Below are 20,667 nucleotides of genomic sequence, written 5' to 3' on the forward strand. Positions count from 1 at the left end.
ACAGTATGGAGGTTCCTTAAAAAACTACAAACAGAACTACCATATGACCCAGCAATCCCACTACTGGGCATATACCCTGAGAAAACCATAATTCAAAAAGAGTCATGTACCAAAATGTTCATTGCAGCTCTATTTACAATAGCCAGGACATGGAAGCAACCTAATGTCCATCATCGGATGAATGGATAAAGAAGATGTGGCACATAGGCAATGGAATATTACTCAGCCATAAAAAGAAACGAAATTGAGTTATTTGTAGTGAGGTGGATGGACCTAAAGTCTGTCACATAGACTGAAGTAAGTCAGAAAGAGAAAGACAAATACCACATGCTAACACATATATGTGGAATCTAAGAAAAGAAAAATGTCATGAAGAACCTAGGGGTAAGACGGGAATAAAGACACCGACCTACTAGAGAATGGACTTGAGGATACGGTGATGGGGAAGGGTAAGCTGTGACAAAGTGAGAGAGTGGTATGGACATATATGCACTACCAAACGTAAAAGAGCTAGTGGCAAGCAGCCACATAGCACAAGGTGATCAGCTCGGTGCTTTGTGACCACCTAGAGGGGTGGGTCAGGGAGGGTGGGAGGGAGGGAGACCCAAGAGGGAAGAGATATGGGAACATATGTATATGTATAAGTGATTCACTTTGTTATAAAGCAGAAACTAACACACCATTGTAAAGCAATTATACTCCAATAAAGATGTAAAAAAAAAAAAAAAATCTGAATGAGATCCTTCCCAGGTAGAGTAATCTTGGTTGTAGGTTCTTCCCTTTCATCACTTTAAGTATATCATGCCACTCCCTTTTGGCTTGTAGAATTTCTGCTGAGAAATCAGCTGTTAACCTTATGGGAGTTCCCTTGTATGTTACCTGTTGTTTTTTTCCTTGCTGCTTTCAATAATTTTTCTTTGTCTTTAATTTTTGCCAATTTGATTACTATGTGTCTCGGCCTGTTTCTCCTTGGGTTTTTCCTGTATGGGACTCTCTGCACTTCCTGGACTTGGGTGGCTATTTCCTTTCCCATGTTAGGGATATTTTCGACTATAATCTCTTGAAATATTTTCTTGGGTCCTTTCTCTCTCTCTTCTCCTTCTGGGACTCCTAAAATGCGAACAGTGTTGCGTTTAATGTTGTCCCAGAGGTTTCTTAGGCTGTCTTCATTTCTTTTCATTCTTTTTTCTTTATTCTGTTCCACAGCAGTGAATTCCACCATTCTGTCTTCCAGGTCACTCATCCATTCTTCTGCCTCAGTTATTCTGCTACTGATTCCTTCTTGTTGCCTATCTCCACTTCATTTAGTTGTTTTTCTGGAGTTTTATCTTGTTCCTTCATCTGGTACATAGCTCTCTGCCTTTTCATCTTTTCTATCTTTTTGTGAATGTGGTTTTTGGTCCACAGGCTGCAGGATTGTAGTTCTTCTTGCTTCTGCTATCTGCCCTCTTGTGGATGAGGCTATCTAAGAGGCTTGTGAAAGTTTCCTGATGGGAGGGACTGGTGGTGGGTAGAGCTGTTTCTCTGGTGAGCAGAGCTCAGTAAAACTTTAATCCACTTGACTGCTGATGGGTGGGGCTGGGTTCCCTCCCCGTTGGTTGTTTGGCCTGAGGCAACCCAACACTGAGCCTACCTGGGCTCTTTGGTAGGGCTAATGGCAGACTCTGGGAGGGCTCATGCCAAGGAGTACTTCCCAGAACTTCTGCTGCCAGTGTCCTTGTCCCCACAGTGAGCCACAGCCACCACCACCCCGCCTCTGCAGGAGACCCTCCAACACTAGCAGGTAGGTCTGGTTGAGTCTCCCCTGGGGTCACTGCTCCTTCCCCTGGGTCCTGATATGCACACTACTGTGTGTATGCCCTTCAAGAGTGGAGTCTCTGTTTCCCCCAGTCCTGTCAAAGTCCTGCCATCAAATCCCACTAACCTTCAAAGTCTGATTCTCTAGGAATTCCTCCTCCCATTGCCAGAGCCCCATGTTGGGAAGCCTGACGTGGGGCTCAGAATCTTCACTCCCGTTGGTGGACTTCTGTGGTATAAGTGTTATCCAGTCTGTGAGTCACCCACCCAGCAGTTATGGGATTTGATTTTACTGTGATTGCGCCTCTCCTACTGTCTCACTTTGACTTCTCCTTTGTTTCTGGATGTGGGGTATCTTTTTTGGTGAGTTCCAGTGTATTCCTCTCGATGATTGTCCAGCAGCTAGTTGTGATTCTGCTGTTCTCACAAGAGGGAGTGACAGCATGTCCTTCTACTCCACCATCTTGGTTCAGGACCTGTTTTGGTTCTTCCACATGAGTTTTTTTTTATGTTTCAATGAATAACTTTGCTAGTATTTTGACTGGAATTGCACTGAACTTATAGATCAACTTGGAAAGAATTGACATCTTTATGATACTGAATCTTCCCATCCATGAACATGTGTATATGTTCATTTATTTCTTTTCTTACTGCCTAAAATGAAATTTATAGTTTTCTTGAAAAAGATTTCCCACATCTTTTGTTAGGTTCATCTTAGGTGTCATATAGTTTTTCACCATTGAATGGAAATCTTTAAACTCTGTATAAAATAGATAACTAATCAGAACCTACTGTATAGCACAGGGAACTCTACTAAATGCTCTGTGGTGACCTAAGTGGGAAGGAACTCCAAAACAGGGGATATATGTATACATATAGCCGATTCACTTTGCTGTACAGTAGAAACTAACACAACATTGTACAGCAACTATACTCCAATAAAAAGTAAAAAAAAAAAAAAAAAAAAAAGAATGGGAATCTTTTAAAATTGTATTTTCTTGTATTTTCTAATTGGTTATTTCAAGTATATCAAGAATACTAACGATTTTTATATATTGATATTATATGCAGTATAACATAGATTTGGGAAGCACCATGAAAATGAAACATCTATTAAATACCATATTCCAGGCACTATGCCAAGCACTTAAATAATTTCACTTAATCCTTAGAAGAACACTATGATGTACTTACAACTATTACCTCATATTACAGACCGGGAGACTGAGAGCAATAATAGTAGTAGACCAGGGAACAAAGCCTGTACAACACCAACACTACCAAAGGATAGGTGAAGGGAAAAAATGCCAGTTAATAAGACATAGATTGTGATCTGCTAAATATAAAGCAAAAAAGGATAGTGAGATATCACAGAATTAAAATATTGTGGAACATTTCAAAAAGGAGAAAGTGTTCAAACCTGTTAAATGTTGCAGTAAAACACAGTAGATACTGTAAAATAAGAAATGAACATTTTTCCTTGGATTTTGTAATTAAGAGGACATGGGTTATCTTAGCCAAAATGATTTCAGTGGAAAGAAAGGATGAAGCCAAATTGTAATGACTGCTCTCAATGTAGTCAAAGGCAACTGAAAACAATGAGCATACTCTAGGCTTTGGTGAAATCTGGGAAAGAAGGAAAAAAAGGTTACACAGTAACTGATAGGAATTCAAGGTCAAAAAGGTTATTTGGGACTGCTTGTATAGTGTTTTTCAATCTTTTGTCAATATCTATGGTCCTTGCTTCCTCATGTATGCTACATGTTCCAGCTGCAGTATTTCTCCTTGATAGCTAGTCAGCTAACATAATGTCCACAATACTCACTCTTCCCAAGACAAACATCAAGAATATGTATATCCTAACGGGTTCATACAAATAATGGGGTATTTCTGAGATGAATGTCAGAAATAGCTGAGAAAATTTAAGTGCGCAAAACAGAAACAAATATGTTTAAGACACTTCTTTGAAGGAAGGATTATGGTAGCTAAAGTTGTAGAAGGTTCTCCACTACAAAAAAAAATGGGGGGAAAAGTCATTCTGCAAACTGTATCTGCAGGTAGGAATTTTTCTACCAAGCTTAGCACATGCATTACGTATGTGCATGCATCAAAACACACAAATATATACACTTAAGATGAGTCTAGTTTTACCATGTTAATGTATAAAACTTCCCTTGCATTTCTAAATCCACTTATTTTCAGCATCAACATATTATTGAAATAAATGTACACCCTATATCACTATCCGATAAAGATACAGTATAGCTGGACTTAGAGTCAAGGTTCATGGTATGGTAAAAGGCAAAGAATATCTGTAAGGTAAAGCATCTCGAGAAAAATACCAAAGTGATATGCTGACACTTTTCCCATTTTATTTATATTATATCAAAGGTTTTTCTTTAAAAAAAAAAGACTTTGAAAAAATATTTTTTACTAATGGGTAGTAGCTAGGGAGCTTAATGACCAATTTATTGGATGAATGAATTCTCCTGATACGTATTTACTGAGCATTTACTATGTAGCAGGCAGATTCTAATAATCAAAACAAAACAGAAAAAAAACGCCTGCCCTCATGGAACTCCTTGGTGGAATCGTCTAATGTATAAATACATACAGAGCCTAAGTTATCTAAAATCTGATGGGTACATTTGTGCTCAAATTTATTAAATGAACTGGTGAAAATCAAGAACAGAGAAAGGGATGGAGTGAGATGGTCATGGGGGAAATAGGAGGAACGTATCAATGACTTTTCAGTTCAGCCCCAATAATTTTCTACATTAATTATTTATGCCATCATTTTTATAATATCTTACAATATCTGATTGGCATTTAACAATTGAAAATAATACTACATTTATAGTAAATGTCTACAAATCAAAGGTCAGGGACTATAATCACTCTTGCATATACCTTTGACAACCACAACCCTCCTATCATACTTGCTTCACAAAACCACAGCCATGGCTAAAGCAACCCTTCACCTACTCTGCATCTACACTCAGGCAACTGAACATGGCTGGAGAACATCCACACTCATAGCTCATGACCATAAACATCCATTCAGTATATCAATCATACCATATTTCCCTAATCTCTTCCTTTGCCTAGTCTTTCAGATGATTATTTCACATCCTCTCTCTTTTAACCAACCAATACCTTCTCCCTCATCCTCACATTTAGCTGTTTAGCTGTTTTTGACCTTGCTTCCTACTTTCCTATTGAGAAAACTGAGGCAATAAGAATCAGCATCAAAACCCACATACATACTCTGCCTTCTCATTTGCTGCTAAAGACAAGTACCTATGCACCACTGTGCAATCTGGTCCCTAATTTCCATTCCCTCTCACCTAATCAATGACATTGCTACAGTAAGTGTCCCCTTTTTCCGCAATCATCAATTTTTCACATCTCTAATTCTCATCTTAAAAAAAAATTTGATCCTGCTTTTCCTCATAGCTACCACCTCATTTCTCTGCTCACCTCTGCAGCAAAAACTGCCCCAAAAGAGTTGTCTAGATTCACTGTCTAGAATTCCTGTCCTCCAATTTTCTTTTAAATCCACTCCAAGCAGGGCTTTGCCTCCAACTCTCCATCAACATTGACCTTACCAAGTTTACCAATGATCTCTGCATTGCAAAATCTAATTTTCAATTCCCAGTCCCCTTCTTACTTGATACATCTGCCTCATTTGACACTACTGACCATTCTCTCCCCATAGAATATTTTCTTCACTTGGCTCCAGGACACAACTATCTCTGAATTTTTTCCTTCTACCTCACTAAAGGCTCCTCCTTTACCTCCTTTGCTTCTTTCTCCTCTTTAACCCTTTACCAGGGCATAAAGGCTCCATCTCTGTTCTCTTTCCTTCTCTAGCTACACTCTCCTTGGTAATCTCAACCAGTTTCACATGGTTTCCAGACCTCTCCCCCAAACTCACATATTCAGTTTTTTCTTCAATCTCTCTACTTGGATAACTAACTACCCTGGTCCAAGCCATCATCTCTCTGAATTATATGCAACATCCTCTTAACTGGGCTCCTGTTGCTACTCTTGCCCTCTACAGTCTATTCTCAATGCAGCAGCCAGAGCAATCTTTTTTAAATGGCAAGTCAAGCTTGTCAGTCCTCTGTTCAAATCCCTGCAACAGCTCTCCACTTTCCTCAGAGAAGAAGACAAAAGTCTTGTGCTATCGTGGTCTTCAAACCATGTGATATCTCCCTGATTACTTGTGACCTCATCAGCTCATTCTTTGCTGTTAACTGAATAAGCCAGGCAGCAATATGCTATTCTAAAAATAGCAAGATGGTCAGAATACCTGAGACAGAGTGAGTAAGGGAGAGACTGGCTGTAGATGATGTTATAGAAATTGACAGAGACCAGATCAGGTAGAGCTTTGCATGCTATAATACTTAGATCTTATAAGAGACAAAAGTTCACTAGAGTTTAACAGCTGAATTGTTAATCTGATTTATTTTTAAAAGATCACTTGGACATAGTTAATTTTACTTGGGAAAGGTAAATTTTTCATAAATTGAGTGTAAGAGAAGAAGGTAAAGAAGAATTAGGAAGCTTTTTGCAATAGTCGATAAAATAAAACAGTGATTTAGACCACAGTGATCAAACTCAAGGTCTAATTTGAAAGAAAGGTCAAAAGGATTTATTGACAGAGTTGTAAGGAGAAGAAAAAATATATATCAACTAGTAGTTGACCCTTGAACAACACAAGTTTGAACAGTTCACTGGCCCACTTATATGCAGATTTTTTTCAACAGTAAATACTACAGTACTACATGATCTGTGACTGGATGCCAAGGAAACTTGGATAGGGAGGAAACGTGGCTGCGGAGGGAGTACTATAAATTACAGGCAGATTTTCGACTGCACAGTGGTTTGGAATCCCTAACCCATTGTTCAAGTGTCAACTGTATCATAAAACTCTAATATTATTCCTTTACAAATATGACCAGACTAAAAACCATCTTAAATTAGCTGAGAAACTTCTCACAATGCTAAGAATTAACTTGCACTTCATTAATTCAACATCAGTATAAACCCAGTGTAATAATACCTTATTTATACGGATTTAAAATAAGGAGTAGGAAAACTTTTTCATAAACACTAGCTATATATAGGAAAAGAAAAGGATGTTAAGCTTGAAAATATGGTGTCAAGTCAGTCAAAGAAAGAACGTATCAAATGATGTCTTCTTTTTGAATATTCACTTTCCATAAACTGGTATTCTTAGATGAATAAGTCATACACTGATGAGCCTCAGTAATTTAAATCTTTGGAACAAAATGGGACAGTAAGTATTTTAACTGGAGAAAACTTATTCTGACCATGACCAGGTTACCAGTTCTCAAAGGAGACATATCACTGAAACACTGTTAATCCTAGGCAAAAGGTCAAAGGTTTTCTCTACTGCTAGACCACCTGTATAAATCCACCCTAAGTCAGCAGTGACAAAATGCTTTACTCTGACATCAAATATTTAACAAAACCAAAACAGAATTAAAGTAGTTTAAAAACACCTTACTCTGGCAGCACAAGCGAAAGAATCAGGGCCATGAGCTGCATTTCTTATGCCATCTGTTCCAAAGAGGGCTCTAATGCTTCCAGGAGCATCTGTACGCGCCAGTCCAGAGTTTGCAGGTCCAAGAAGTGTTTTCCATTCACATATAGCATCATCTCTTAAAATCTCCATGGCAATTATAGGACCACTGGTGATAAACTGGATCAGCTCACTGTGAAACAGGTGAAAGATTGATTTGCTTCATTTTTCTATCAACCTAGGTACCTCTCTTAACAACAAGGATATATTACAATTTGAGTATTTCAACACATACTCATGATCATGATCTCAGAACTATTGGACATAGTGAATTTTACATAGGCAAGATAAAATTTTCATAAATTGAGTGCCTTACAGTGGCCCGAGTCTCTACAAGTCACTAGTGTTGTCAATTACTGTTAGCAGAAAAATCAATCTTTCATTGAACTAAGACTATTTCATTGACTTAAAAGGCATATTTTTGATCTATGCTTTCTGCATTGCTCTGAAAGGTACAGAAGAATCTTTTTATTTTCATGTGGTTTACCACTGCAGTCAAATGAAATCGCAATAGAGAAAGTGATGAGTGATGTATTGTAATATATTTGCAGTAAGAATTTACTTAATTATTTTTGTGTAGATCTATTAGAATTCAAAGAATGACAATGAATTTTCAGTCAATAAGCATTGAGTTGGTCTAGTGACATATAAGACATTACACTAGAAGCTGTAATACTATAAACACATACAAAGACTATAACAAAGAATAATTTCCAAGACAGCTGTAGATGCCTATTCTACACAAGGTTTGAGAACATTTTTATAATGCTTGGCTTAAAATAATCTATACCAAATAGCATTTCTATTGCAGCAGATTGGCTAATCCTTCTTTATTAGAAAAGTAAGTATTCCTCCTTTGTCAATAGCAATATGAGGTGCACAATATTCACTTAACTTTAAATACAACCCAAATATTTAGAACACAGTTTCAGTTTCTAACATATTTGTTGCTATATTTCAAAGAACAAAACGTATATCAAACAACTTAGTTAACATATAAAGGTTCTTGGAACAACGTTTTATATACATTGAGAATGCTTAAATAAGAGTTTAAAACACAACAAATAGATATTCAACATAAAATGTAATTATCTCTCTATTTTTAATCTACTGAAATCTAAAAGGAAAGCTATGTTCCTTATGATTTAAACAAAACATTTTATTTGCTTCTGATTAAAATTTAATGTTTATTTAATGATAAGAGAATTTTCAACTAATAAAAGGAGAGAAAAAACAATTCTTAGAAAAAAAGCTCTCTGCAGTTGCAAGATGTTGCTAAGGACTTTTTGACAAATTATTCTCATGTAACAAATTTTTGAATTGTAAAATTATAACTCTTTAGTTTTCCACGATATCCTCCATTATATCCCACGAGCCCCAATTTCAGTACCTACTTTAAAAAGGGCCTTGACTGATGATCTATATGAAAATCTGTTGCTTCTTTCCTATAAAATAATCAAAATGACAATAGTTAAGAATTATGTAAGGAAGTTATTTTAACTTACATGGAAATTATTTTAACTTACATTAATAAAATAATGAAATTCTCTATGTGATCCGTATGTGAGTTAAGGACTTTTCACCAAATATTCTGCTCAAATCTCCCCTCTTTTCAAATTTTTGCTAGTATGGATATCTATGCTAAGATGTAAAATTAAAATGAACAAAAGAGGCAATATTTACTTTATTACTCATGTTCAAATCTACTATCTTCCTTTTCACTAGCATCTTTAACATTCTAAAACCAAAGTTTAACATATGACCAATAAAAATTATTTACTCTTTAAAGTTCAAATAAGTTACATCAAAAAATGCAAAGCCATCTTCAAATTCAAAATTTGTTACCTCCTTCTACAGGCTTTAAACCTGAGAGGTTAGGCTAGAATTTTAATTTAATAGTTATAGCTTTCTTCCTTAGATCGCTCTAAAAGAAAGACTACGTACTTGTGTTTTAAAAAACTGTTTGACAAATTATGCATATCAATGTATTCTTATTCGTTTTTAATGTATTAAAAACGAATCCTTGAACTTACATCCCCCCCAAAAGGGAAAATATGGAGATATTCAGAAATCTGAATTTATTAAGGGCAATCGGGATTTACTTTTAAATTTATAGTCCCACAACTATAGAGACTATGAAAGGATAACTGACTTTAACACTGATTTTAAAAGTTATTTAGACTTTCCGGTTAATCAAACCAAGTGTCTCAAACTTGTACAGTTTCTCAAAGACTTTAAACTGAATTCATAGTATATGACAAATATATGTCAACATCAACTTTTTAACATAGCAAATTAAAGTATCCCCTAACAAAAGATTAACCTTTCAGGCTTGATAATTTAGTATGCAATGCTTTAAGATCTTATAGGCCCATTACAAAATGAATTCACTTAATAAGCTATATCAGGATACACTTTTATTTAAACCAAGTGTATTAAAATATTCTCTTTGGCCATGAAAAGATTATGAAAGTATACTATGCAAGTATAGAAAATGAAATTCATCCCAAGAAATGGAAGGGGAAGAAAACTCATTTTTCTAGAGGCTACTATATGCCCAACATTAAATTTTATTATTCCTCATAACAATATATTGAAATACGTATGATCATCTTCATTTTACATTTAAAAATAATGAAGTTCAGCATGATTACATAACTTGTCCAGGTCAAAGTGCTGGTAAGGGAAGAAGGACAGGGAGATTTGAACCCAAATCTCTGACTGCTTATGACCTTACTATTATCAACTTCAGAAAAAAAAAAATTCTAGAGGGTAAGGAAAAGAATTCATAAAAATGATATGGATATTCTGTATTGCAGCCTAAAATGAGGTAAAACTGAGTATCTAAAAAACCTCAAGTGGGGAGTATTTTAGAAGAGTTAGCAGCGAGACTACTAATATGACCAATTCTAAACTTTAACACAACTGAACTACTAAGAAAAATCATAATGTTTAATATCAGTGAAAAGAAAAATATTAATTACTGCAAGTATCTTATTGCTTTCTTCTAATATGTCACTGACCCCATAGTTATTTCCATTGAAAATCTATAACTGAAACCAAGATGAGAGTTCATGAATTTTTTTCTCATCATTCTTATTTAATTCCTCCCTTAAAAAGTTTAGATGGAGAGAAAGATTAACAAGTGCATCACCACCTAGAGAAGTCTTTTTGTTGTTATTTTGTTGTTTTGTTTTGTTGTGTTTTTATAAAGAAATTCACCATTGTCACAAACATCTATTAATTCTTTTACGAAATACTTAGTGCCTACTTTGAATCAGGCACTGATCCAAGAACTAGAAGTACAAAGTTAGATAGAACTCAGCTTCTGCCTTTCAGATACTGTCATGAGGGAGGAACTGACATTTGAGCAAATAAGTTTAGAAAAGATTTAAGCATTGGGAGATACTCCTCCATGGGTCTCTGGCACTCCTAACATGTCTTATTGGGTATGCCAAGAATGCAAGGCCCCAGCTACTCTTTATCCTAGCCATTTCTTGGAGTTATGTTTATAATGAGAAACTTTGAGGGATGAAGTCATGTCTCTTCAGTACAAAGAGCAGGCTTGTTTACTGCTCGTTAATGAAACAGTGGGTAACCTAAGTTCAACGCTCCTCAGAGGTGATGCAATCAACTGTGTATACAACATCCACCCGGGCCCATATCATATTATTCCCACGGGACATGAAAGCAAAGGGAACCAACAGAAACATGATGTTCATGCTGCTTACTGAACCATACTCAAGCCCTCTGTCTCTGACTCAGAAGTCTCACGTCTTCTGCTAGCATCCCTGAGAGAGTAACAGACTAACTTATTAGCTTTTAAGTTGGGTAAAATCCCAGACTTGACAGTAATATTAATAGAGATGTATGAGGTACTGTAAACAATTTTAAAAGATGTTACGTTTTCTTGGGCAACTTTATTGTGGAAAGTTTGACACCAAATTATCAAACACTGAAAGTATAGAGACATAAAAAAGTTTTAATCTCACTAAAACTATTCAAAGTCATCTCTCCAGAATTTAGTCCCATAGCCTGCTGTGAGGGCAAGTATTCTCGATACAGACAGAAATGGGACAAATGTAACTATGCTCATAAAGGACCATGACCTCGGTTTCTACTAAATAATAGTGATATCACTAGTACTACACTACTACCACTAATAGCTAACACCTATATACACCTACTATGTGCCACAGTTTTACAAAGCATTTTACTTTTATTAAACTCACATAACCCTTATAACAACTTTATGATACAGGTGATATTATAACCTCCATTTTGCAGATGAAGAAACTGAAGCACAGAGGTAAGTTGTTCAGAGTCACAACCTAGTAAGGGGTGCAGTTACAAGCAATCTGGCTCCAGATTCTGTGCTCTGAAATAGAAGACGCCTGCCTTTCTAGAATATATGTAAACTGGGAGATCTTACATAGGGGAAAAATTCAAATTATGTCATGACTGGGGTAAAAATGAGGATGTTTTGTTAAGGTTTCTAGGGATCAAACTTATCAAGGCTACACTATCTACTGCTCTCCATAGTCCCTGTTCTCACAGAGACAAAAAAGCAACCATCCCATGGGATAAAGAGCCAGGAACATCAGTGAGAAGACACCTAAGCAAACAAACACACACAAATCAGTGAAGTAACCTAAGAAAACTGCTGGGTCCAGCCCTGCCTAACAGCTACATTAATGTCTCTACCTAACACTGTCTTATTTTCATTAAATAACTTAGAAAATATCTGGTCAGATAGAATGGCTTGCTTTTCAGAGCAGTAAATAGGTATACCTGCCAATTATATATATTGGAAGGAACTAAAACATTTCCAAACACATGACTTTTGAAAATCTCAACAGTAACATTTCCCTGTCAAATAGAAATAATCTAATATTCATTTATTGTTACAATTATGAAACACTGGTGTTATAAAAGCAGATGGGGTTATGAAAGACAATGAAGAGTTCATGTCTAATAAATAGTTAATAGTGTAACCTGACAACTCCTATTTGCTTAGAGTTCAATCATCCTTTATGCATCTGATTACCTGTTGTCTTCCATTTCCTCATTCTAATAAGATTACTATACTATTCTTTGTCATTCTTGAGAAGTTTTTAAACAATGACATGAAAGATAGATGATTTTTTTTTTTAAAAAGGAACCAGACATTACATAACTGAAAATTCTCAAAAAATTTACCTTGAAAGTGTCATCATTTTGAGTTTGGTTAGAGTAAATCCAGCTTTGCTTATTATTTCAATTATTTCTCCTGCTTTTGATACTGCATCTGGTTTAATCAGGGCTAATGTTCTATAAAGAAATAAAGAATAAATTTAAAGATAAAAATAGTTTGGCAGTTTTTACTTATAATTCCCAAGCAGTGGTAATTTCCTTAAAAATCCTAGATCAAACATCAAAGTGAATTATAAACACAAGTATATTAATGGTCTCTTAAAAACTTATACAGTGGAAGTTTACTATTTTTTCACAAGGAAATAAAAATTAGGTACCCAATCTAGAAAAATAATAAAAGCTTAGAAGGAAAAAAAGTTAAGACTCATTTTAAATATGTCCACGTTATAAAACACAGGTGTTTAAGATTTCTATTTCTTAGCATACGCTTTATAAAAGACAACAATTCTCTAAAGAGTTGCATTAAACATATTAGCTTGATTTTTGGTCTCTTAGACTTTAACACGTATATGCCATGCAGTCAGTTCAGCATTGATTTGGAAATAATATAAATTCTTCTATTAACACTTTATTCATAGCATGAATGATATACAAAGAACTAAATTTCTTCTTACCTGAAGATGTATATGACTAGCGAACACCCTGCTAACTTTTAAAATCACACTTTCCTCTTAGAGGATACATCAGAGCTATGCATTCTCCCCTCTGAAGCCACAGAATTAATGGATTTTTAGAGATGGAGATCACCTGAATTTCCTCATTTTACTAACAAGGAAACAAGGCCCAGAGAGGTAACTCTCCAAAGATCACACAGCTGGTCTATGGCATCCACAGGACAGAACACCCAGCTCACACGACTCTTGGGTCTGTGCTCCTTCCACACCACACCACAAATAATGTTGCTATTAATTTAGCAAAAGGGAGCATAATCACAAATCCTCAAGAATAACATTTGCAAACGCAAGGTAAAATCAGATTAGTTGGAGTAATTCAGTTTATCTGGCACACAAAATAAGATAAAAATTTGCTGTCACTTTCCCTTTATTTTCAATTGTTCTGACACATTGGCATTAACTCAAGGAATCCATAAAAGGAGACTGGTAGGCTTTTTCAAAGTAGTCTTTTTTCACCAACGAGACAAACTTAGCTAAGGATATAATGATACAAATATCCTTACTTACAACTAGATATAACTTATGGCTGGCTTTTAAAACTTTTAAAAAACAAAAGTTGTTCATTGTAGTCTGATAGGGCTTGTAATAAACGGACTTTTTATTTTGAAGCAAGTGAGTCACTTCTAGCATTTTATATGGCTTCAAAGATACAGTTAAAACTCGTCACTTTTTTAGCTCACATTGTTTAAAATATTATAAAGCCTAACTAACCCATGATTGTTTATGCTAAACTCTGGAAATGTCTTCAAGAACCAAAGCTCTTAAAATATAAAACACACCGGCAGTGAACAAGAAGCAATATGAAAAAAAATGCAGTTTCATTTTCTCTTTAAATGCCTACAGGAGACAAAGCGTTGATTACTGTGATTAATTACTCTAAGCAAGTTCCTCTGTCACGTCTTCACTGCTTAATTGTTCAGTAGATAATAGTTAAAATGCATTTTGGAGGGAAAATAAGATAGGCTTTAGGAATCATATGTATTATTTAAAAGTGAAGATAGCACACAAAGAAAGTAAAGGGCCACGAAAATGTATCAATAGTGCCGCTGTTATCTGTTGCTGCATAACAAACCACCCCAAAATGTAGTGGCTTAAAACTACAAACAACTTCTCAAGATCATATAGGTTGGCTGGGGAGTCGTTTCACCTGGGATGGGTCACACTGCTGCATTTGGCTAGTGGGTCGGTTGAGACAGCCAGGCTTCTCTTTCCTTGAGGCCTCAAGAGCTGGAACAGGCAGGGAGATGGAATCTCCCCTAAAGCCTCCACAAAGAAATGTAGCCTTCCCTACCAACACCTTGATCTTAGGCTGATGAAATCTGTGTTGGACTTCTGATATATAAAACTAAGATAATAAATTTGTATTGTTTAAGCAGCTGACTTTGTGGTAATTTGTTATGTCATCAATAAAAGACTACAGAGAAAAAAAACTGGAGAGGAAAAACACCTCAACAAAAGAATGGCAAGAAGAAAAAAATAGAAAAGCAGGAAAGCAGTAAAATAGTCGAAATATGTACAAAAATACTAATACAACATATGTAAATGTACATGTACTAGTCTTACCAGTGAAAATCTAGAGGTTTTCAGACTGATTTTTTTTTAAAGAGCTGCATGCTGTTTACAAGAGATAGATCTACAATATAACTTAACAAGGCTGAAAGTAAAGCAATGACAAAAAGATATCAACCAAAAATACATTATCAATCAAATCCATTCTTGAGAAAGATGGCTAAGGCCACCCATTCCTTGGCTGTGGTCTCCTTCCACCTTCAAATCTAGCAATGGAGACTGGGTGCTTCTCACACTGGCATCTCTCTGGTTCTCTGCAGCCAGAAAGGTTCTCTGTTTTTATGGACTCCTGTGATTAGATCGCACCCACAGGAATGATGCAGAATAATTTCCCCATCTCAAGGCCTGTAATCTTAAATCTGCAAAGTCTCTTTGCCATGTAAGGTAACTGTTGGGCTGCACCTGCAGGCCTGCAAGCCTTGTAGATGCCCAGCCTCGAGATAGAAGAAAGAGCCCGGAGAGCAGCAAAAGAGACCTCAAAGGTTTAATTGATGGAGGAGCTTACATGTCTGAAGCAAGGTCCTGGAGCGACACCCCATGGTGTGCAGCAGACTGTAGGCAGGCAGGCTGTAGCAGCAGTCTTGGCTACTCAGGACAGAGGGAGGCTACCATTTACAGGGGGGAATTGATGTCAGGTGGGCTCATCAGTTACCAAGGGCTAATTAACAACCCTTACAATTAAGAGAATTGGATAGTCATGTGAGTGAAGCAGGGCCTAGTCAATCAGGGGATCTACAGAGACCAAGAGAACAGCCATCTTGAATGGCCTGACCATACAGTAACATATTCATAGGTTCCAGAGATTTGAACATGGACGTCTTTGAGCAGCCATGATTCTGCCTACTGTACTCTCCATTGGTTTGGAGTTTATATACTATTTTTCTAGTGGTTAGCTGTGAAACTTTTTCATACTTATTTAACTTAAAATTCTTAAAATTGTATAATATCTTGACCCTTTAGAAAGACTTTAGAACACTTTAGCTCCAATGTTCTCTCTTCCAACTTATATAGTTTCATTGTTGTTTTGGACATTCAGTTTTTTGCCTGCATGAGTAAGCCATCTTGGACAATGAGACCATAGGTAAGTAAAGATGAGATAAAGATTGGCTGCGGTGGGTGGGGGGCGGGGGGATGTGAATTTTAGCAAGGGCTTGGTAATTGAACTAAAGTCTTACTTGAATGTATTCAGTGCCTTTTTGCAGCTAAAACTCAACTGCTCACCACCACCTAGGAGGATATGTAAAGTAACAGTAATTGGTATTGAGGGAGTAGTTTCCCAAAGGTGAGAACAGAACTGAACTAATACCAGTAATTGTCTGGTATCCTCCCCTGAGAAGTAGCCTTGGTCTACTTAAAATTGTTAGGCCGATTGGCTTAAAGAAATAAAACTCCAGGAACAATGAGAACATGTGTACCTTTGCTCCTCATGGGTAAAATGACTTCTACTCCATTCCCAGGAGAGCGCTTCCTCTCTCCACCCCCTTCATTTGCTCCTCCACATATGGCCACATTTAAGGGTTTCTGGTTGTATGCGGCCCTGCCTCTTCTCTCTCAGACCTGCAAGCCCTCATGCAGGACACAGTCTATAGTTCTTCTCCTGCTTCCCTCTGGTTAGCACAGCGAAGGCAGAGGCCAGCACCTGCATGGAAACCTACCTCTCTCTGGTGCTCTGTCTCCCACGCTGGATTGGCAAGTGTGCTCTCAGGGTTTGCTCTAAAGGTATCTCTCTCCCTCAGACAGGCCCCAAGGTCCAGACTGGGAAGGAGGGCAGGGGGGTGGGGTGGAGAAGTAGGAATAAACCTCAACCGTTCTCAGAGCTGGCTTATACTAGACAGCCTAAACCAGCACTTTACTTTGATTTGCATCTGGCGCCTACGTTAGTGCTCCATCAGTTAATATTCGGAAGGGAGAATGGAGACTAACTGAACCCAAGAGATGACAAAAAGCCTGTATGATGTCTTTACATCTGAAGAGTAAAACCATAAAGCATCAATTTTTTACCATCTAAAATTAAAATCAAATACTCTAAAAAAAAAGCAACAAAATTTTTAAAGAAAAAAATGTTCTTAAATCAAATACTATGACTCATTGACAACTGATAACATTTATCCATTTGATTTGAGGAGCTTTATAAGGAGAATAGATTAAAATTAGCTAAGAGAGTAGATCTTTCATTAAGTTCCCTTACCACAAAAGAAAAATCAATATAAAAAATAATAATGGGATGGGAGGAAAATTTTGGAGGTAATAGATAAATTTATATCCTTGATTGTGGTAATGGTTTCATGGGTATATACTTAGCTCCAAACTCACCAAGTTGTATGTATTAAATACTTATAGCTTTTTGTTTGTCTATTATACCTCAATACAGAGATTTTTGAAAAAGAGAATAGAAATGTAAATCGAATGTCAGATTTCTACAGTTAATGGGAATTAGGAAGCTGAGGCTAGTTTGTTAGCTAAATTGAATTATATAGAATTATCTTGATAAGTGCCTCCAAATTAGCAGACAGGCACCATGAAGATCAGCTTTACCCCTCCCTCTCACTACAGGCTTTACTCCAGAAAGAAAATAGTTGAGTATGATAAATATAATAGGGATGTAATTAGTTCATAAATTATCCTTGACACTATATAAAACTGAGAACTAGGCTAAGTTATAATTATTACATAGAAGCTATTTCCATGGATTATCTTGATAAGTGCCTCCAGCCTCCAAATTAGCAGACAGGCACCACAAAGATCAGCTTTACTCTCACTACAGGCTTTACTCCAGAAAGAAAATAGTTGAGTATGATAAATATAATAGGGATGTAATTAGTTCATAAATTATCCTTGACACTATATAAAACTGAGAACTAGGCTAAGTTATAATTATTACATAGAAGCTATTTCCATGGGACCACGATAGACATGCATGTATTTCTCCATATGCCTACTTCTTTGGTCATTTAAATGAAACAATATATTTTTAAAACTCTTGAATTCTGAAGAAGTTTATTTAAATCACCCAAATGGTTGCTGGATTTAACCCACTTGCAGTTAGGAGAGAATCAGAAGAGAAAATGGTGAAACAACTGAAGTCAGTAAAAATATAATATTGCACATATTTTAATTAATTATATTTATAAAGCCCAAATATTTAAAATCTGTCTTCACATTCTTCTGTTCCTATTTTTAAATCAGTTCATTCAATAGTATTTACCAATATATTAATTAGAGGTTTTAATAAAAAGAGAATGAGTTTTAAAGTCAAACACAACAAGATTTACTTGTTTCCCTTTACTTTGTAGTTGTGTGACTATGGCTGTGTTCTGTAAAATGGAATCAACAACATTCACTGTAGACAAATCAATTAATATATATATTAATTATAATTGTTACAGCTATTATTATTTTATTTTGATTGGGTCATACTATTAACCCTGTCTCTCTAATTCACTTATTTTTTCTAGTTTAAATGAAAACTTGAAGTCTTGAACTGAGATGCCTACCACAATGGTTGACATATAGCATGTACTCAAAAATTAAGCTATAAATATTTATTACTTGTAAATAAAGGAACTGTGGTTGGTGTTTCCTTAATCCCATAGACTTTTATCAGTGGATCTCATAACAGTGAGATTCCTGTTTGTCTAACATTCTTTTTTTTTTTTTCCTAGTTCAGAGTTGTCCTGGGAATCTCTGGTTTTCCTTTTTTATGAGTCATTCACCACCTCACTGATCCATCACCACCTGTGTACTAATACCACACTGAGCATCAAAGAACCTCCAGAATTATAAAGGGCTTGTAAAGAAGTCACAGAAAGAATATTACTATGGGGGGGGACTCAGGTATTAGGTAGATAACCAGCTATTATTTGGGTGGCAAGCCTCAAAATATAGTTTGACAGATCTTTTTTCCTATAGAATTAAATAGTTCGGGGAGCTTTTTATACATATAGCCTTAACTTCCACCAGTGATCCCTATTTTTCATTACTGCAACAATCACTCCACAAATCCAAAGAATCCCCCAAGTCAGCACAATATAATATAAGCCACAGAAACCAGAACCAAGAAAGATGACCAAAGAATTAACAGTCCATTTCAAATATAGCTCGTGCTAGACTCAGAAAGCTGCAAACTCATAAATGTACAGGTTGAAAATTACAATGTCATTTTACTATTATGTTTTCTGGCTAGCCTAATTTTCAACTACAAATGAAACTTGTTCTCTCTCTCCTCTAAATCAAAACTGAGGGAAAGTCAGAATGACAAAAGTAGCTACGACAAACAATGAAGAGAGAAGACCAGAGAGACACACAGAAAGCACCATACTGCAGTTTCTCCGCTTCACAGGAAGAGCCACATGCAATGGGAGAGAGGGAAGAAGGCAGGGAGGCAGCCAGCGGGGAGCTCTGCCTCCAAACACAACAACAATTTTCAACAACATAAGCTCATTCATTCAACAAAGTTATGTGGGGCATCCCCTATGAATAATGCACTGCTCGAGGCATCACCACCATGGCCTTTAGAGATGCACTTGTGATCCCAAGACAGATTAAGTTTCTTTGTATCACAATGTTTTTGTATATTTTTTTCTTTTCAAAATAATCACATATCCTGTCTTCAATTGATCAGTCAATATTTATCAGATATCTATTACATCTGTGAATAAAACTCAAAAATAGACAATATATATTCCAAACAATCTAGACAAAAACACCTTTGTCAACTAGATCAAAGATCATCATTTGAAAACAGGGAGGAAATGAAGAAAAGGAAAGAGTAGATAATAAATTTTAAATTGTTATTCAACGATTCATTCATCTAACACAGACAAGGTGCTTGGAATGTATGAGATGTGTTAGGTGCCACAGGAGACATAAAAAATGAACTGAGACAGAAAGAAGACAATCATTTTGCAGGTCCTACCCATTCTCCTGTGATTAAATCCTCCTATTCTTGATTCAGACAGATGCTGGGCTTTAATCCTGCCTCTACTCTGTGACCTTCAGCAAGTTACCTAACATCACTAAGCCTCAACTTTTCCATCTGCAGAGTGGAGCTAATAATAATATTATTAGCTTGTGTATTAGGTTGTTGTGGGGCTTAAATAAATGATGCATACAGATCATTTTAACACAATACCTTTTATAAAAATAGCTAACAGATATTAATGCTTATCATTACTACTATTACCGTACTTCGGTTAATCACTTTCCTTCCTTCCTCTTCATACCTATTGCTACCATCCTAATTAGTCTATTTTACTACTTAAATTTGAAAAAAATTTTAACCACCAAGCCAGTCATGAAGAACAATGAGCTCTGCCTAGTGCATAACATTCTGTTGTATTTTTACTCATACTCATTCCTCTGACCAGCATTCCTCCGACTTGATCCAACTGGGTAAAAATTCAGTCCATCTCTCATGATCCTGTCAAATACCTTCACAAAGCCTTCCCTACTCTTCTACAAGAAATAGCTTTACTTTCCTCTGAGTTTCCTTTGAGCTTCTGGCAATCACTACTTCCCCCCCATAAACCATCTTTATGCTGTACACTAAGACTTACATTTTCAGTTCCCAGTTAGAAGAATGATGAGGGTGTATAAAAGGTTTGCATTTTTTCCTCTGGAAAATAATCACTGCCTAGGACTAGGAGCATCACTTTGTTACCTGAGTGAAGAGCAAATCACAGAATCTGCTCCACAAAATTCTAAAAATGTCATAATACTGAATTGGATCACTGAAAAATATCTATACTGTAAAAACAACATATAGAAACAAGAAGTTAGAATTTGGTATCAAGACATACATAATGTTCTAAGAATTTTAAAAAG

At 36.1% G+C, this 20,667-nt stretch overlaps 1 protein-coding gene across 7 annotated transcripts in view; it reads right to left on the reverse strand.

Annotated features, from left to right (window-relative positions):
• Positions 1-20,667, reverse strand: part of NME7 (NME/NM23 family member 7) — a 267,494-nt gene that overhangs the window by 202,697 nt on the left and 44,130 nt on the right. For all 7 annotated transcript variants that reach the window (XM_024116676.3, XM_028488688.2, XM_028488687.2 and 4 more), the window contains 3 exons: positions 12,608-12,718; positions 8,803-8,853; positions 7,334-7,541 (listed from right to left, as the gene is read on the reverse strand). In XM_024116676.3, the coding sequence (XP_023972444.1) occupies positions 7,334-7,541; positions 8,803-8,853; positions 12,608-12,718 (370 nt within the window). The remainder of the gene's footprint in view (positions 1-7,333; positions 7,542-8,802; positions 8,854-12,607; positions 12,719-20,667) is intronic.

This window comes from Physeter macrocephalus, chromosome 4 (genome assembly GCF_002837175.3).
Source record: "Physeter macrocephalus isolate SW-GA chromosome 4, ASM283717v5, whole genome shotgun sequence".
Classification (NCBI taxonomy): Eukaryota; Metazoa; Chordata; class Mammalia; order Artiodactyla; family Physeteridae; genus Physeter; species Physeter macrocephalus.